The sequence below is a fragment of the Callospermophilus lateralis genome, chromosome 12 (assembly GCF_048772815.1).
Source record: "Callospermophilus lateralis isolate mCalLat2 chromosome 12, mCalLat2.hap1, whole genome shotgun sequence".
Lineage (NCBI taxonomy): Eukaryota > Metazoa > Chordata > Mammalia > Rodentia > Sciuridae > Callospermophilus > Callospermophilus lateralis.
Genome location: NC_135316.1, coordinates 76,155,074 through 76,170,446, shown reverse-complemented (window position 1 = coordinate 76,170,446; position 15,373 = coordinate 76,155,074). Strand labels below are relative to the sequence as shown.

The window sequence follows — 15,373 nt, the reverse complement described above, 5'->3', positions numbered from 1 at the left end:
TTTGTTGACATGATGCCTTTGTCTGTTCTATCTTTAGGTGAGAGGTTCTCAAGGAGGATCTCTGAGATAATCTTGCTCAACCAGTGGCGCCACTATAACTAGGAGGACAGATAAGAGAAAGGTGAGAAATACATGATTTCCCCTTTAAGACATGCAAAATGGGTAGCCCTGTTTTTTTATTCATTTATATTTTTATGTAGTGCCGAGTATCGAACCCAGTGCCTCACATTTGCTAGGCAAATGCTCTACCACTGAGCTACAACCCCAGCCCTAGCCCTGTTTTTTTTTTAAAGCACCACCTTAGGTTTTTTGTTTGTTTTGTTTATTTTGGAGTTTTTTTTTTTTTTTTTTTTTTTTGGTACCAGAGATTGAACCCAGGGGCCTTGAACCTGAGCCACAATTCCTAGCCTTTTTATTTAGAGAGAAGCCCTGAGTTGCTAAGTTGCTGAGGCTGGCTTTGAACTCTCAATCCTCCTGGCTCAGCTTCCTGAGCTGCTGCAATTATAGGCTAATGCCACCACGCCTGGTTAGATTTAAATAAAGGCGAGCACTGGTAGGAAGAATGTCTAGAAAGGCTTAATTAACTCATTTAAAGACTTCATTGGAGGTGCTCTTCACCAAATCAGAATCAATATGGAAATACCTCAATAAGGTTTACAGTGTGCCAGGAGATACATACTTCTACCCTGCACTCCTGCCAATCAATCCACCTACACATCTACAAATGCTGCATCAGGACACAGGCTCTCTGGCTTTCTTTGCTGGTTACTATGAAATGAAGATGGTTTATGGTGAAAGTTTAGCTATGGTACTATAAGTGCACAGGCTCTGGGACCATATTCTAAGTATGAATCCCAGCTGTATCTTTATAAGGTATGTGGCCTTGGGCAAGTTTTTAATGTCACTGTGCCCTAGAAATCTCATCTGTAAAACAGGGATGATAACAGTACCTAACTCAGTTTTGTGACTAAATGGTTGCTAGAATAAGTCCTTAACTTGGTGCCCAGTGATGGGAAGCACTCAATAAATGTCAGCTACGGTTACAGGGCAGAAGACCTCACCTATACAGTCCCCATGATGGTGTGCTTTGTTGAGTTAGTCTTAGTGACAAGCTTGTCTCCATGCTATCCCAGCCATCATGAGATCAACTGAAGTTTTAGAAATTGGACCAATGTCTAATTTTACCCATTACATCCCACTGAAAGGGCCCTCTGGGAAGGGGAATTCTTAGTAACACAGGCTGTTAGGAAGAGAAAAATTGATAAAGTAGTTAACACATGGCAGGGTATATTCATCAGATTCTCAAAGAACTCATAAAAAAAGAATAAGAGAGAGAAGGGAAGCAAATAACTCTGTGGTCCCAGGCCAGTTCTAAGTGCATGTCCTAACAATAAGGCCTGCTGAAAGCTGGCTTACAGACTGTAAACCACAGCATCCATTTCAAATCAGATCAACAAGCATGCATGGAACACCGTCTGCGTGGGCTATCTGAAGACATGGACCCTCTACCACCACAAATGTTCAATGAGAAGACAACAGAATTATTTTAGAGAACAAGAAGAGCACACAATTTGCATGGTGGAGCCATTCTCTCTAGAACATGTGGCTACTCTCTCTGCCTGTCCTACCCTTTTCCACCTAAGTAACCTTTTCTCCCTCTTCAAGTTCAGATGCCCTCTCCTCCAGGAAACCTTCCTCAACACCCTCAAGTCAGGTGAGGCTCCAGCCTCTGTGCATGTCTCTGTCATTACACTGACCCCACTACACTCAACTTGTTGGATTATAAATCTGTGCTCAAGGTAGACTCGGTAGACTCTGGGTTCTGTATCTTTGTATTTGAGCACAGCTTATGGTGCCTGGTATACAAGAAGTGATCAATAAATGTTTACTCTTCTGGCCCACTATACTGGATGGCAGAGAGGAATGGGGGAGTAATAAATGAGAGAGCCTTGGGATAAGGCTGATGTCAAGGCTGTGCAGTGAGTCCTGGAGGCAAAGAGAAAAGCAGGAGGGACAGCAGCTGATGGAAACAGCCTCATCCTTCTGTGGAACTTTCTCTGTATCTCTCTGCAGAAGGGCTTCCTGATACATAGTAGTTCTTTCTCCTTAACACATGGGCAGTCGGAGAAAGCCAATCACTTGCAGGGAACTCATGTTGCAAGGAGCTAGGTCCCGTGGACTTCATGCCCCAGCCAGCAACAAGGGCAGGGCCAAGGGCTCCTGTGGTTGTGGTTTTCCAGTGTTCATGATATTTTAAATGACAACAATACTTTCTTCCATTTAATTCTATTTTGTTCCAAATTAATTCATCTTTCTAACTCTCCTTCAGTGTTTCTTTTTATGCTTTGGCTTGCTTTTGACCTCTATGATATGACCTACAAGACTTTTAATTAAATTAGTCTTTAAAATAAAGGTTACTAGTTATCCTTTAATGACTAGAGAGTGTATTATTTTTAAATAAGAGATGAGGTCTTGCTATGTTCTTCAGATTGGCCTCAAATTCCTGGGCTTTAAGTGATCCTTCTTCCTGAGCCTCCCAACTAGCTGGGCCTATAGGCACTCCACCATGCCTGGTTCCTTTTGATTAAGCAAATAATGAACTTTTGATTAGTTAGAAGAGAATCTCAAATGTGGAATTGAATCAAAGCATATAAATATTTTCAGAAATGTAACGTGACCAAAATGCTTAGTGAACTAAAATTTTAAGATTTTATAGCATACCTTGTAAAAATGAAAGACCTGTGTGGAAAGTTTGCAAAATCAGGGTTGGTGACTGCTGGGTCTGCCTTTACCAGGGAGTGACGTGGTAACTCAACAAGAGTACTACACCACAACTTCAAGGGTAAGGTGGACAGGCTATAACGTGTGACTAAAGAAGAGCCTGAGTTAGTGCTCATACCACAGAGCCTCTTGAATAAAATATCTGATCTCTTGGTTGTGACATTTCAGTGTACGTTGAGCTAAGGAAGGGTTGGGAAGCCTCTCTATGACTCTGCACAAGGAAATGCCCTCTTGTTATTTGTTTCCAAGCAGGCAGTGAATGGCATTCAGGGGCTGACAGCACTTGCTACTCACAGAATATCTTGATGAACTGTCGGGAATTGTCTAGAATTATTGGTCTAATATGTGTATTCCATGCTGGACTAGAAGTGAGGAAAGACAAAGATCATGTTCATTTTTATTTACCTACATACACAGCAGCCCCCATCACAAAAGAGTGAGCTGAGGGCTTGCCTGATTTGATGGCAGCCTGCAACTATTGACTTGCACTTGATGTAAACCGGATCTGCAGGCAAGTCTCCCTTGTACACAAACACTAAAGTTCTCAATTTAATTATGTGAACTTGCATGTTTGCATTGAACTTTCTTGGTTTGTTTATTTTTATTGTAGTTACATTGTTCTTTTTAATAATTCTCCTAATAGCTAATAACAAAGTCTCCCAAAGCATAATTAGTATGCTTTGGGTGATTTACATTGAAGTCCTATTTCTAACATGTTCATGCTAATAAAAAAAATCTTAGAAATAAAAGAAAACAGAGCTTTTATTGGTGTTATTAATTTCTAGAGGGCAAAGTAAGATTTTTACCCTTGCTTTGTTTAAGTCAGTTTATAGCTTTTTGGTACAAAGAAATTCAAAGTTCTGTAGAAATAATAAAAACCATGATACTTGGCATTTAGCTCCAGAAAGAAAACCAGCAGAGGGAGCATAAGAATCTAAAACTAGTTTTCTAAATCCCTATGGATGAAAAAAACGTTATGTTTTGGTCTCTGGGCATGACTATTAGGCCAATTCCATCATCAATCCATGTTTCTTACGGCTGTCTATACTGTAAGAGATTGATAAGGCAAAAGGCCATGAGTCCAAACACGTTATCTACCAAAGACTTATCTGTTTCTGAGTTTGGAGCTGGACTAATAAAATCTTTTATAAATTGGGGTTTATATTAAGGTCTTTCTTCCTTACAAAAACTCCTTTCTCAAAACTGTGTTTGGCTCAGTTTGAGACCCTGAGCCTGGAATGGGCCTACCATAAAAGAGCTCAACAGTGCCTCTGAATCACCATGGACTGTCAATGTCCTCCTCACTGTACCTTTAAATGAATGAGCTGCACTGCAGCCAGATTAGTGCTGGCCAGATCCTACTCTCCACAAATGACAACCACAAGTTAAATACCTCATTGCTCCATTTGCCTTTATGTTAGTTACTGACCTTTTACGTTCTGTCTGCCTTGAAGACATTTCAAGATAAAAATGAAATGAAAATGCTTTCAACTCCTTGAGAAAGATAAGACTCGATGCCAAGGAAACATTTTATATTCAAACAGGCCTGCAAAACATGAGTCCCCTGAGCCACATCTGGCTGACAAGACAGTGGTTAGAAGCTTTACTTACCCATTTTGACCTGGAGATGACAGCAAACTCAGAGGATTACTATCAGCCACCACATGGTCAATGACCGACTCGTAATGAGTCCAGATTATTATGTCTAACTCCCCTTCTGCCTAAATCAAATCTGGGAAACCAAGCCTGCTAAACAGTTTTCTTTCTCCTTCTCTCTCTCTCTCTCTTTTTTTTTTTTTTTTTTTTTTGGTGGTGCTGGGAATGGAACCCAGAGCCCTACTGCTAGGCAAATCCTTCACCACTGAGCTCCATTCCCCAGCTCCCGTTGTTTTGTTTGTTTGTTTGTGTGTTCCTCTGCTTTTTGCAACCTCCTATATTTACTTTGATTTCAGCCACTCATTGCTTTCCCGGGATGCTCCTCACTGGCTTTCTGATACTCTGTAATGCCTGAACCAAGTTTTAAAATCTAATCAGGTTAATTTTTTTTTTTGAGTCTCAGGAATCTGAAGTGACTCTCCCTTTCTTTCTGGCTCCCCCTCTACCACCTCGTCCCCATATCCACCTTCATACCCAGTGTTCCAGCCACGAGAGGGTGACCACCAGTGCCCACGCCCTTACAAATCTCCATGTGCCTTGAATTGTGCTGGTTTTCAGTCTGGACTGCTCTTCTCACTTCTTTTCCAAAAACTCAACATTTATTCATCCCCAAGGATCTCAGGTCAGGTAACATCTCTCCTAGGGACACCTTCCCTGACTGCCCCCCCCTCCTCCTTCCGAGTAATTTTCCCATTCTGTGTTCTTGGAAGTGCTTGGTGCTTGATTCCCCTGCTTGGCCACCATGCACCATGATTACAGTTAGCTTGTGTTCTCACTGAGCTGTGAGGAATCGGGGACAATGACTATGCCTTTTATTTCTGTGACTGGCAGTAGTGGCTGATATGAACAAGGGAGAGAACGCATAGAGTATAAAGAGAAGAGGATTCAGGGCAGACCTGGGGATTCTGGGAATGAACAGACTGAGGCATAAAGCACAGAAAGGAAATTAGGAGAAGATAGTTCACAGAAGTGAAAGGATATTAGTGATGGCAAGAACAATGGCCATAACGTACAATGCTGCTGATAGGGCAAGTATGACAAGGTTTAAACATGTCCTAGCAGATCACAGGTCACCTCAGGAAAAACTCCTCAAGTAGAGACAAAAATCAGATTGCAGGGGCTGGAAGGAAAATGGGAGGTGACGACTTTGAAGAAGTTAGGAAAATTATATTCTAAGAAACACTGTTGTTTGCTAAATCTGGATGAATCTTAATGCCATTATGCTGAGTGAAATAAGCCAGTCACAAATGGACAAGTACTGTATGATTCTACACTCACCAGAGTCCTGGAGTAATTCATAGAAGGATGGTTGCCAGGGGTTGGGGGAAGGGCTCAGTATTGCAAGGGCACAGAGCTGCACCTTCACAAGATGAAAACTATTCTGATGGATGCTGGTGATGGTCACACAACAATGTGAATATGCTCAATGCCACTAAATAGGAGGGTATTTAAAATGGTTAAAATGGCAAATTTTATGTTATATGTATTTAACTAGTCTTTTTTTTTTAAGTACCATTGTTGTTAAGAGAATAAGATGGAAATTGCTACAATAGGTCATGAGACTGACAGGGTTTGGGTTTGTTTTCTTTGCAGGGAAACAAGATACTTAAGCATGTGAATACATTGAGAAGCTCAAGCTAGTCAGAAGGGAGACAAAGGGAATCCATTTTAGTGAGAAGATCCTGAAAAGAATTCGCCTGGGGCAAGAGAAAGGCATGCTCTTGCAAGCCTCCTCATCTCAGAGGAGGGAGAGATACAGGAAAAATTTGTCAGGAAGTGCGGGGTACAGATAGGCAAGAAATACATTTTTTAAAAGAGCTTCTATCTGGAGTTGGGGTGCAGCTAGGATCACCAGAACTAAAAACCAACCAAACAATCTGACAGCTTTTGGGAAGATGGCTGGGGTAAAAAATCTGCAGAAGGTTTTTAGGGAATTGGCAGCAGAAGTGTAAAGGAATTATTAGGCAACTTTGTGAGTCTAGTTGGGAAATCATGACCTTGCAATGCTAATGATGGTCTAAGTCTCATGGAAACATGATTTACTGCCCTAGCTGCTGACTGCACAAGAATGTGGACAGTTAGTTTAAATCACAGACTCCAATTCTACGAAGAAGAACCCTCTCAATCATAGAACGGATAATGCTAGGAAGCACATGGCTGAAGGGATGCACCATCAGGAAGAAAGGGATACAGGGGCTGAGACACTGAGGAAATGGAAGACTGGAATCAACAAATGCAGTGAAGTAGATAAATTAGGGATGGAAAGATGAGGAAACTGAAGTAGGCAGTGAAGCAGAAGATTTCTTAAGTGAGACAGCTCTGGGTCCCTACCAGGCTTGGCCAGGGTACAGGAGACTAGAAAGAGACCTCTAGGGCTGGAGGTATGATTCAGTGGTAAAGCACTTGCCTAGCATGCAAGGGCCCTGGGTTTGATCCCCAGTAACTACACACACATATCCAAAGAGGAAAGACTGGGGTCCTACCCACAGGAAATATTTCTATGAGTTCTTCCATGCAAAGGCACAGACAAAAGATGATCTCTTATGAATCTTTTGCCTTGGATTCAATTTTCCCTTTATTGTTGGTTTGTTTGTCTTATCCTAGCATTCTATATTTTTCCTTTTATGAAATCCTTTATGATTGCAATTAGATATCCAATTAGATATCCTCCATCCCTACTTCTGTTCTTATATGACATCCACGCTGAGTATTATCCCCGTTTTACACTACAGCTTGGGTTGATAGTCTGCAAAAAAGAAAAGCCTATTAAGGACCCTGAGAATAGACAGTGGCTCATTTCTCAGGGTTGACATTTTCTCAAGCCAATGTCACATGTTAAAAACATGAGTAAAACTTTTAGTCATCATCACCATCATCATTCAAGTCTTTCAAAGGTTAAAAGTGACTATTTTATGTCACCTTGCTCAAATAATCCTGGAACAAACCAGTGACACAAAGGGGACCCTTGGGTTATATACAGAAAAGAACCTGAAAGGAAGGGAAACTTGTCACTTTTTATTAGGCCAGGTACCCTCGATGGTGTATCTTTCACTCGTGTTGGATGGGGGAATCTTTTCTGCACACCACCTTCTCACTCCCAGATTAGGCATCTGTCCTCTCAGCCTTCTGTGGTTTGAGCAGTTGCCACACAGTCTCAAAGAATGTCCCATGAACACGTGCCAACACTGGTTTTCTTTAGTGCAATCTGACGAAAAACTAAATTACCAACATATCAAAAGACACTGGTTCCTCTTTTGTTTGGATTATGGAGAAAACTTTTGACATTATCTCTTACACACCATCCTGAAATCAGACAAGCATATCATATGCATCTTTCACGAGCACAGGTTGTACTCTGTCATTTTCAAAACATATTTTAACACTGTAATATAGAATAGGCGATGACATAATGCGATGCTAGCAAGTGGTGATTTTGCTTTGAATCCTACCTGTGTGTCCTCTGAATGTTGTGACCAGGGTGCAGTTTTCTTGCTCCAGTTTGAGGATTGTTACTTGGCCTGAGTGGTCACCAATAAACACGTGCCGGGTTTCAACATCAAATCTATCATGTAAGCATTAAGGTTTGTTTCTCAAAATTGAAGCAGGGGTGGGGTGGGGTAGGGTGGGATTTACAGTTGGAAAAAAAAAAAAAAAGCACAAATTTAACAAGAGATGTACAAATCCCATACTGGAGAACTTGAAGACAGTGCTGAAAGACACAAAAGTGAACTTAACAAATGAAGGACATATTGTGTTACTGGACAGTAAGACTCAATATGACAAAGATGTCACTTCTTAGCATATTAATAAATTAACATACATTTAATATAATCTCAGTAAAAATATCAACATGTTGTTGAGCTATATTCATTCCATGGGTCCTGTGGAAACATACATAAGCAAGAGAAGCAAGGAATACTCTTGAGATGAAAATAATATGGGTGCGACGAGGTGAAGTCACCCCTACTAGATATTAAAACATGTTATAAAGTTTCTCTCTTAAGGGTAATTAAAATATCCTTTAAGGATAACACTTTCTCACCCAATTTTAAATAAAAAGGATTTGCTTTTTTTTTGTGACTGGGAGTTGAATCCAGGGATCCTGGGGTTCTCTGCCACTGAGCTACATCCCTTGCCCTTTTTATTTTGAGACAAGGTCTTGCTAAATTGCCTAGACTGGCCTTAAACTTGTGACCCTCCTGCCTCGGCTCTTGAGTTGCTGAGATTACAGGCATGTGTCACAGGGCCTGGCAAGATCTTCATTTTTAATCTGAGGTTGCTGTGGCATTAGGACTTAATTGCTTGCTGTTCAATAAGTTTTGATGCCACCGCACTGCTAATTCCTTAGTGCTCTTCCGGCACACACTAGACATGTCCTCCTCTACTCAAAGTCCTGATGGCCACTTAAGAGGCTTGACTTTGATCACCTACTTAACCACTTTCAGTTTTGCATTCACTGATTTGATACTCTTATGAACGTGAGGGGTACGTGCTTTTTCTAATCCAAACATCTTTATTATATTTTTCCTTAAAGTAGACACCTTTTTGTACTTTTGATTCTGTTAACAATATGCAGTTTGTGAGGGTGCTGTGTATCCTTAATTTTTTGATCTGTAGGTGAAGGCTGAAACACTTGATCTGAAATTCTTAATTTGGTAAATCTGTCATGAATCCAATCTGTACAAATGAAATTCCCCTGCTTTTGTTGTAGTCTGTAATTTCTCTGGGGCCTCTGAAATAGTGCAAAATCCCCACCACAAGTGTAGTAGTTGTTCTTTTTAGAAGCACTGCTTGCTAAACTAAAGTTCCTTTAGTTAAAAAGGTGGTATTGGGACATGAAGAAACAAGAGAACAGAGAGAAAGTCCAGAAATAGACTTATAGAAATCTAATACATGTTTGGCAAAGGCAGCTCTTCAAATGAGTAAGGAAAAGATGGATTGAAATAAAATGATGTTGGCACAAACTACATATGTATTTGGGGGGAAAAAATGGGACTGTATTTCACATCACATACCAAGGTAAGTTATAAATCAATTAGGAACTTCCACGTAGAAAATGAAAATATTAAGTTCCAGAGAGTGGGTTTCTTTGGGGTAGGAAAAGCTATACCTTAGAAACACAAACAAATAATATAAACAAAGACAAAAGATAAATTAGAAAAAACATTTGTAACTTCTGCCACAAGGGCCCAAATCCCTAATATAAAAGAGCAATCAAGGAGAAAAAAAAGACTAGAAATCTGACAGAAAAATAGGCAAAATCTGAATGGGACTCTGAATGGATAGTTCAAGAAGAAATAAAAATGGTGCTGCGTGAAAAGAATTAACCCAGCAGGCAGACTCTATCCTTTGCAAGCCTGCTTACAAAGCTGGCATAGTGTCTGGGAACCTGGATTTGGGGCAAGTTCCCACCATTAACTGATAAGAGTGGTTCAATGTGTCTTAACTATTCCAACAATATAGCTTATGCTGAATACCTGTTTTCCTTTTATGCATCAGGAATTTTGGTATGTGCAAGGTGGGAGCTGTCTACATGACCAGCCCTCACTAAAAATTCTAGACACTGAGATTCTTACAAGCTTCTCTGGTTGACAGTGCTTAGCAACTCATATATATATATATATGAAAAAATATATATATAGGTTTTTCCTATATATATAGGAAAAACCTCCCAATTTGAAAACAAAGCAAAATAAATGAAACTACCAAACTCATGATATAACCACATAGTTGAGTGAATTATTTTAAGCGACTTTAAAACACAACATTTTGAATGTACATACTTAGAATATACTCTGAGGATAAAAGAACATCTAAACCTCAAAATACCATTCAGTAGTCTTATTGTCATTATAATGCCATCGGATAAAGCAAATAAGGAGTTATGTTGATGTTTTAAGAATAAAGATTTTCAGCCCAAGATCAAAGAAACAAGTTCAAAAATGAAGAAGTAAAAACCCTATCATATGGGGCTAGGGTTGTGACTCAGTGGTAAAGTGCTTGCCTAGCATATGCAAGGCCCTGGGTTTGATCCTCAGCACCACATAAAAATAAATAAATAAATTAATTAATTAATTGAAGGTATTGTGTCTATCTACAACTAAAAAATAAATATATAAAAATATATTTAAAATCCTACCATGTTAAATTTGAAAATTTGAATTAGAAATATAATGCGTTATTTTATTTTAAAAAGTAACACATATGTATTATTTCATAGATAACTGTGATTATTATTCCTCACTAAATAACAGATAATTACATGTCTGGTACAAAAAAGGGACAAGATGAGCTTAAGACATGATGAGCCAGAAAGTTATCAGACATATGTAAAATAGTTAATAAGGTTGATAAGGAAAATGACTGCTTTACATTTATTTTAATTTAAGAATGAAGATGAAAACAAACTCAATTGACACTAAACAGTCTTTACAGTCACAAGTGAATAGAATTATTCTGTAAAAGTCATGAATCCAACAAAACCTATTTATAAAAGGGTTAGAATAAAATGGTAGTACAACCTCAAAGCTTAGAGTGACTGCCATCAACTATGATGTGAAGAAATTGAGGTAATCTTAATAGCTTTTCAGAACTGTGTATCTGCCTATGAATAAATCTAAGAGATTATATTTGGTGGGAAGACATTTCACTTTACAGAGTAACCTTTTTTTTTAGTTGTTGATAGACCTTTATTTATTTACACGAGGTGCTGAGAATCGAACCCAGTGCTTCACACATGCCAGGCAAGTGTGCTACCACTGAGCCACAGCCCTAGCCCATACAGAATGACATTTTGGAAATATCTCCAACATGAAGAAAATCCTAAAATGAAGAGTTCTTGAGTTATTTTTTGTGTGAAAACATTAAAAAAATATGATCAAAACACTGTCAAAAATAAGATACCAAGGTCTTCCTTCAGGTCTAGAATATGCTTTAAAATATTCTAGAAAACAGAGAAATATCCCATTGTGTATATATGCCACATTTTTTTTTTTTGTCCATTCATCTACTGAAGGGCATCTAGGTTGGTTCCACAGTTTAGCTATTGTGCATTGTGCTGCTGTTAACATTGATGTGGCCGTGTCCCTGTAGTATGCTGTTTTTAAGTCCTTTGGGTATAAACTGAGGAGAGGCATAGCTGGGTCAAATGGTGGTTCCATTCCCAATTTTCCAAAAAATCTCCATACTGCTTTCCATTTTGACTGCACCAATTTGCAGTCCCACCAGCAGTGTATAAGTGTGCCTTTTCTCCCACATTCTCACCAACACTTTCTGTTGTTTGTCTTCATAATAGCTGCTATTCTGACTGGGATGATTTTAATTTGCATTTCTCTAACTGCTAATGATAGTGAACATTTTTCATATATTTGTTGATTAAATATCATCTTCTGAGAAGTAATGTGGCATACATACACAATGGAATATTACTCAGCAATAAAAGAGAATAAAATCATGGCATTTGTAGGTAAATGGATGGAGTTAGAGAGGATAATGCTAAGTGAAGTTAGCCAATCCCAAAAAACCAAATGCTGAATGTTTTCTTTGATACAGGGAGGCTGATTCATAGTGGGATAGGGAGAGGGAGCATGGGAGGATAGGACAGAGGGGTTGGAGAGGGAAGGGAGGGGTAAGGAGTTATAAATGATGGTGGAATGTGATGATCATTAGTATCCAAAGTACATGTTTGAAGACACGAATTGGTGTGAATATACTTTGTATACAACCAGAGATATGAAAAATTGTGCTCCATATGTGTAATAAGAATTGTAATGCATTCCGCTGTCATACGTAAATAAAAAAGAAAACAGAGGCAGAAAGCAAAGAGGCAGAGAAGAATCAACAGTGGATGAGAGTGTCCATTATAATACTTTCTGAATATTACAGAAAGTATTTACAAATTTAAAGATTAGTAAGTGAAGTAGGGAAACATTTGTTTCTATTTCCTGCCACTTCCTTACTGTTGGATCTTTGGGAAATATCCCCATTCTGCTATATCCAGTGTGCAAAAGACTAGCCCAAATATCATAATTCCCGAGTTCTAATCTTGGTTCTGCCAGTTAACAGTAGTTGCCTTGGGCAAGCCACTTATAACCTTCCTGAGTCTCATTCTCACCCAGCCTTAGTTGCTACACTATAAAAACAGACGATACGGTTATTTCATCTTTACTGCACACTATTGTTTGATAGTAAATGAAGTAATGTATGTAAAATCACCTCATATATTCTCAGGGACTGCAAATATTTTCTTCCTTTTCCTGTTCTTTTCTCTTTCTTCCTTATTATGATTGTTAATTGTATTATTACTATTATAGAACACTTAACATTTGAAGCTTCACATATATAGCCAAAGAACCAAAGTATCTAAGGTTATTCAGAAATTCATAATTCAATTTGAGAAATGGTTGGTCTGTTTGTCTTCCTTTACTCTCTACCTGAACTTTGATTGTTATTTTTTAAAAATCTTTTTATTTGTAGATGAACACAATACCTTTATTTTGTTCATTTTTTTTTCTATGTGATGCCTTGATCAAACCCAGTGCCTCCTGCATGCTTGGCAAGCGCTCTACCACTAAGCCACAACCCCAGCCTGAACTTTTTTAAATGCATATTTGCTTCTCCAAACAAACAAGATTTTAAAAACTCTGTAAAATAGTGGGATGGCAGGAAAAAGGGAAGGAGGAGGGGTGAACTCTAGAACTATAATAGCTTGCTCATTAACTACCCATCCACCTGCCAGCTGCAAGAAAAAAGCTCCAGCTTTAGAAAAGTCCCACAGTCCTTGGCTCAGACCTCTGGCAAAAACACAAAACTATCATGCCATCAGTGTTTAGCCTTGGAAAAATAGCCAGGAGCAAGGATTGGCAGTATGGCTCCAAAATTGGATCTGGCAAGGCAAAGCTTGCAGGGGTCAGGGAACCTTCTGTAAGAGCCTATCTGCAGTACTGCAGCGCCCCTCTGCCTTCACAGTGAGGGTGGCTAGATGGTCACAGCCCAAGAACTGAAGCCCAGAGGCTTACCCCACCACCAGTAGCACCAGCACCACTACCACCATCTGACTATAACACACACACACACATGCGCGCACACACACACACACACAGGCAAAGGCTTCTGATATCTGATAACATGATGTTCTGCACGGTAAGTCACACGGTATGGCCAAAGAAAAAGTTACAAAATGATGACTTTTGAATCTGGTGGTGATAATCTTATACCATAGACTGTCATCATCAGGGAAAGTTTAATTCTTGAATATTTGGTTTTTGTTTTTCATTTTCAGATGGTTTAAAAGGTCACCATCTTGAAGATAAGACCTGCAGTGTTTCCCACACTCCGTTGCTTGGGTAAGTGAAACAAAAGACATAGGGAAGAAGCATCATTAGGTTTGGCTAGTAACATAGAAGTCAGCCTAGGGGGCCAGTAGTTCTGCTCTCTTTAGGCCAGTGCAGTACAGTGGGATAAAAGCAGGAGTCCAAGGCAGAAGACCTGGGATCTGGTGGTAAATCTCCAAGCTACTAGGTGGATGGTCTCAAATAAGGCAAGGGACACTTTCTGGGTGTCAACTGGCTCATCTGAAAAATGAGGGAGTTAAAGACCTATTTTTTTTTTTAATATTTAATTGACAAAAATTGTATACATTCAAGGCATACTGTCATGATTTGATAAAAGTATATATGGTACAATAATTACCACAGTCCAATTAATTAATACATGATCACCATCCATAGTTTTGTGCGTGAATGTGTGTGTATGTTCACGGGTGTGCATGGATTAAGTATGCCACCCTCAAGTTCACATGTGGAAACCTAATGCCCAATATGATGGTATTAGAAGGTAGAGCTTATGTGTTGAGTCATGAGGGTGGAGCTTCATGAAAGGATTAGTGTCCTTATAAAAGAGACTCCAGGTGGGGCTGGGGGTGTAGCTCAGCAGTGGAGCACTTGCCTGGCATGCGTGAGGCACCGGGTTTCATCCTCAGCATCACATATAAATAAATAAAGGAATCATGTTCATCTACAACTAGAGAGAGAGAGAGAGAGAGAGAGAGAAAGAGAGAGAGAGAGACTGACTCTCTCCAAGGAGCTCCCTTGCCCCTTCCACTGTGTGAACTCAATGAGAAGATGGTCATCTATGAAGCAGGAAGCTGATCCTCACTAGGCATGGAAACTGTTGGCAACTTGATCTTAGCCCCCAGAACTATGAAAAATAAACCTGTATTATTTAGAGGCCACTTAATGAATTATGGCAATTCATTAAAGCAACCTGGACTAAGACAGAGAGGGTGGGCCCCAGCATTAGAACTATATTAGCACTAATCTATAGACTTGCGAATTCATGTATGTCAACTGAAACATCATACTTATCTGAACTGGCTTTAGGAAAGTTAAGTCTGGAGTTTCTTGTATTCACAGGTAGTACTAACTTCTCAAAGATAAGCTTATCTTGCTTTCCATTCCCTTGCCTTTGATATTTTTAACTTGTCATTTTTATAACCTTCTACAATGTTCTTTCTTAGCTTCTTTACTTGCCCTTCCAGTTAGAAAAATTAGATGACACTGGCTTATATACATACACTTAAATATACTTAGAGCCATATATCTGCAAAGAAACTGCAATGTACTTTGTCATGTTGTTGAGCATCAACGACTAGGTGTTTCATAAATATGGAGATAAAAATGAAAAAACAGGCCGTCCTACTTTTGTTGACAGGTGATCTGATTCCACTTACTTCCTCATTTGTCAGAAGATGGAGAGATTCTACTTTTTTAAACTAAGAATCCCAGAGTCCTTTACTCCTGGCCATGGGAGCATAATTCACACATGCTTTGCGCTAGTTGACACTTTGCTTGCTGGAGCCCAGAAGTGGGGATTATCCAGCATTAGCAGGGGTTCATACTGAGAATATGGACTCTAGCAGCTTGGGAGATAAGAATAT

The 15,373-nt window shown here is 39.3% G+C and overlaps 1 protein-coding gene across 2 annotated transcripts in view; it reads right to left on the bottom strand.

Annotated features, from left to right (window-relative positions):
* The window catches only part of Wdfy2 (WD repeat and FYVE domain containing 2), a 148,820-nt gene that overhangs the window by 26,506 nt on the left and 106,941 nt on the right, over positions 1 to 15,373 (bottom strand). Inside the window, exon 6 of one of the 2 annotated variants that reach the window (XM_076871961.2) lies at positions 7,887 to 7,999. In XM_076871961.2, coding sequence (XP_076728076.1) covers positions 7,887 to 7,999 — 113 coding nt within the window. The remainder of the gene's footprint in view (positions 1 to 7,886; positions 8,000 to 15,373) is intronic. The other variant, XM_076871963.2, reaches the window with a different exon arrangement.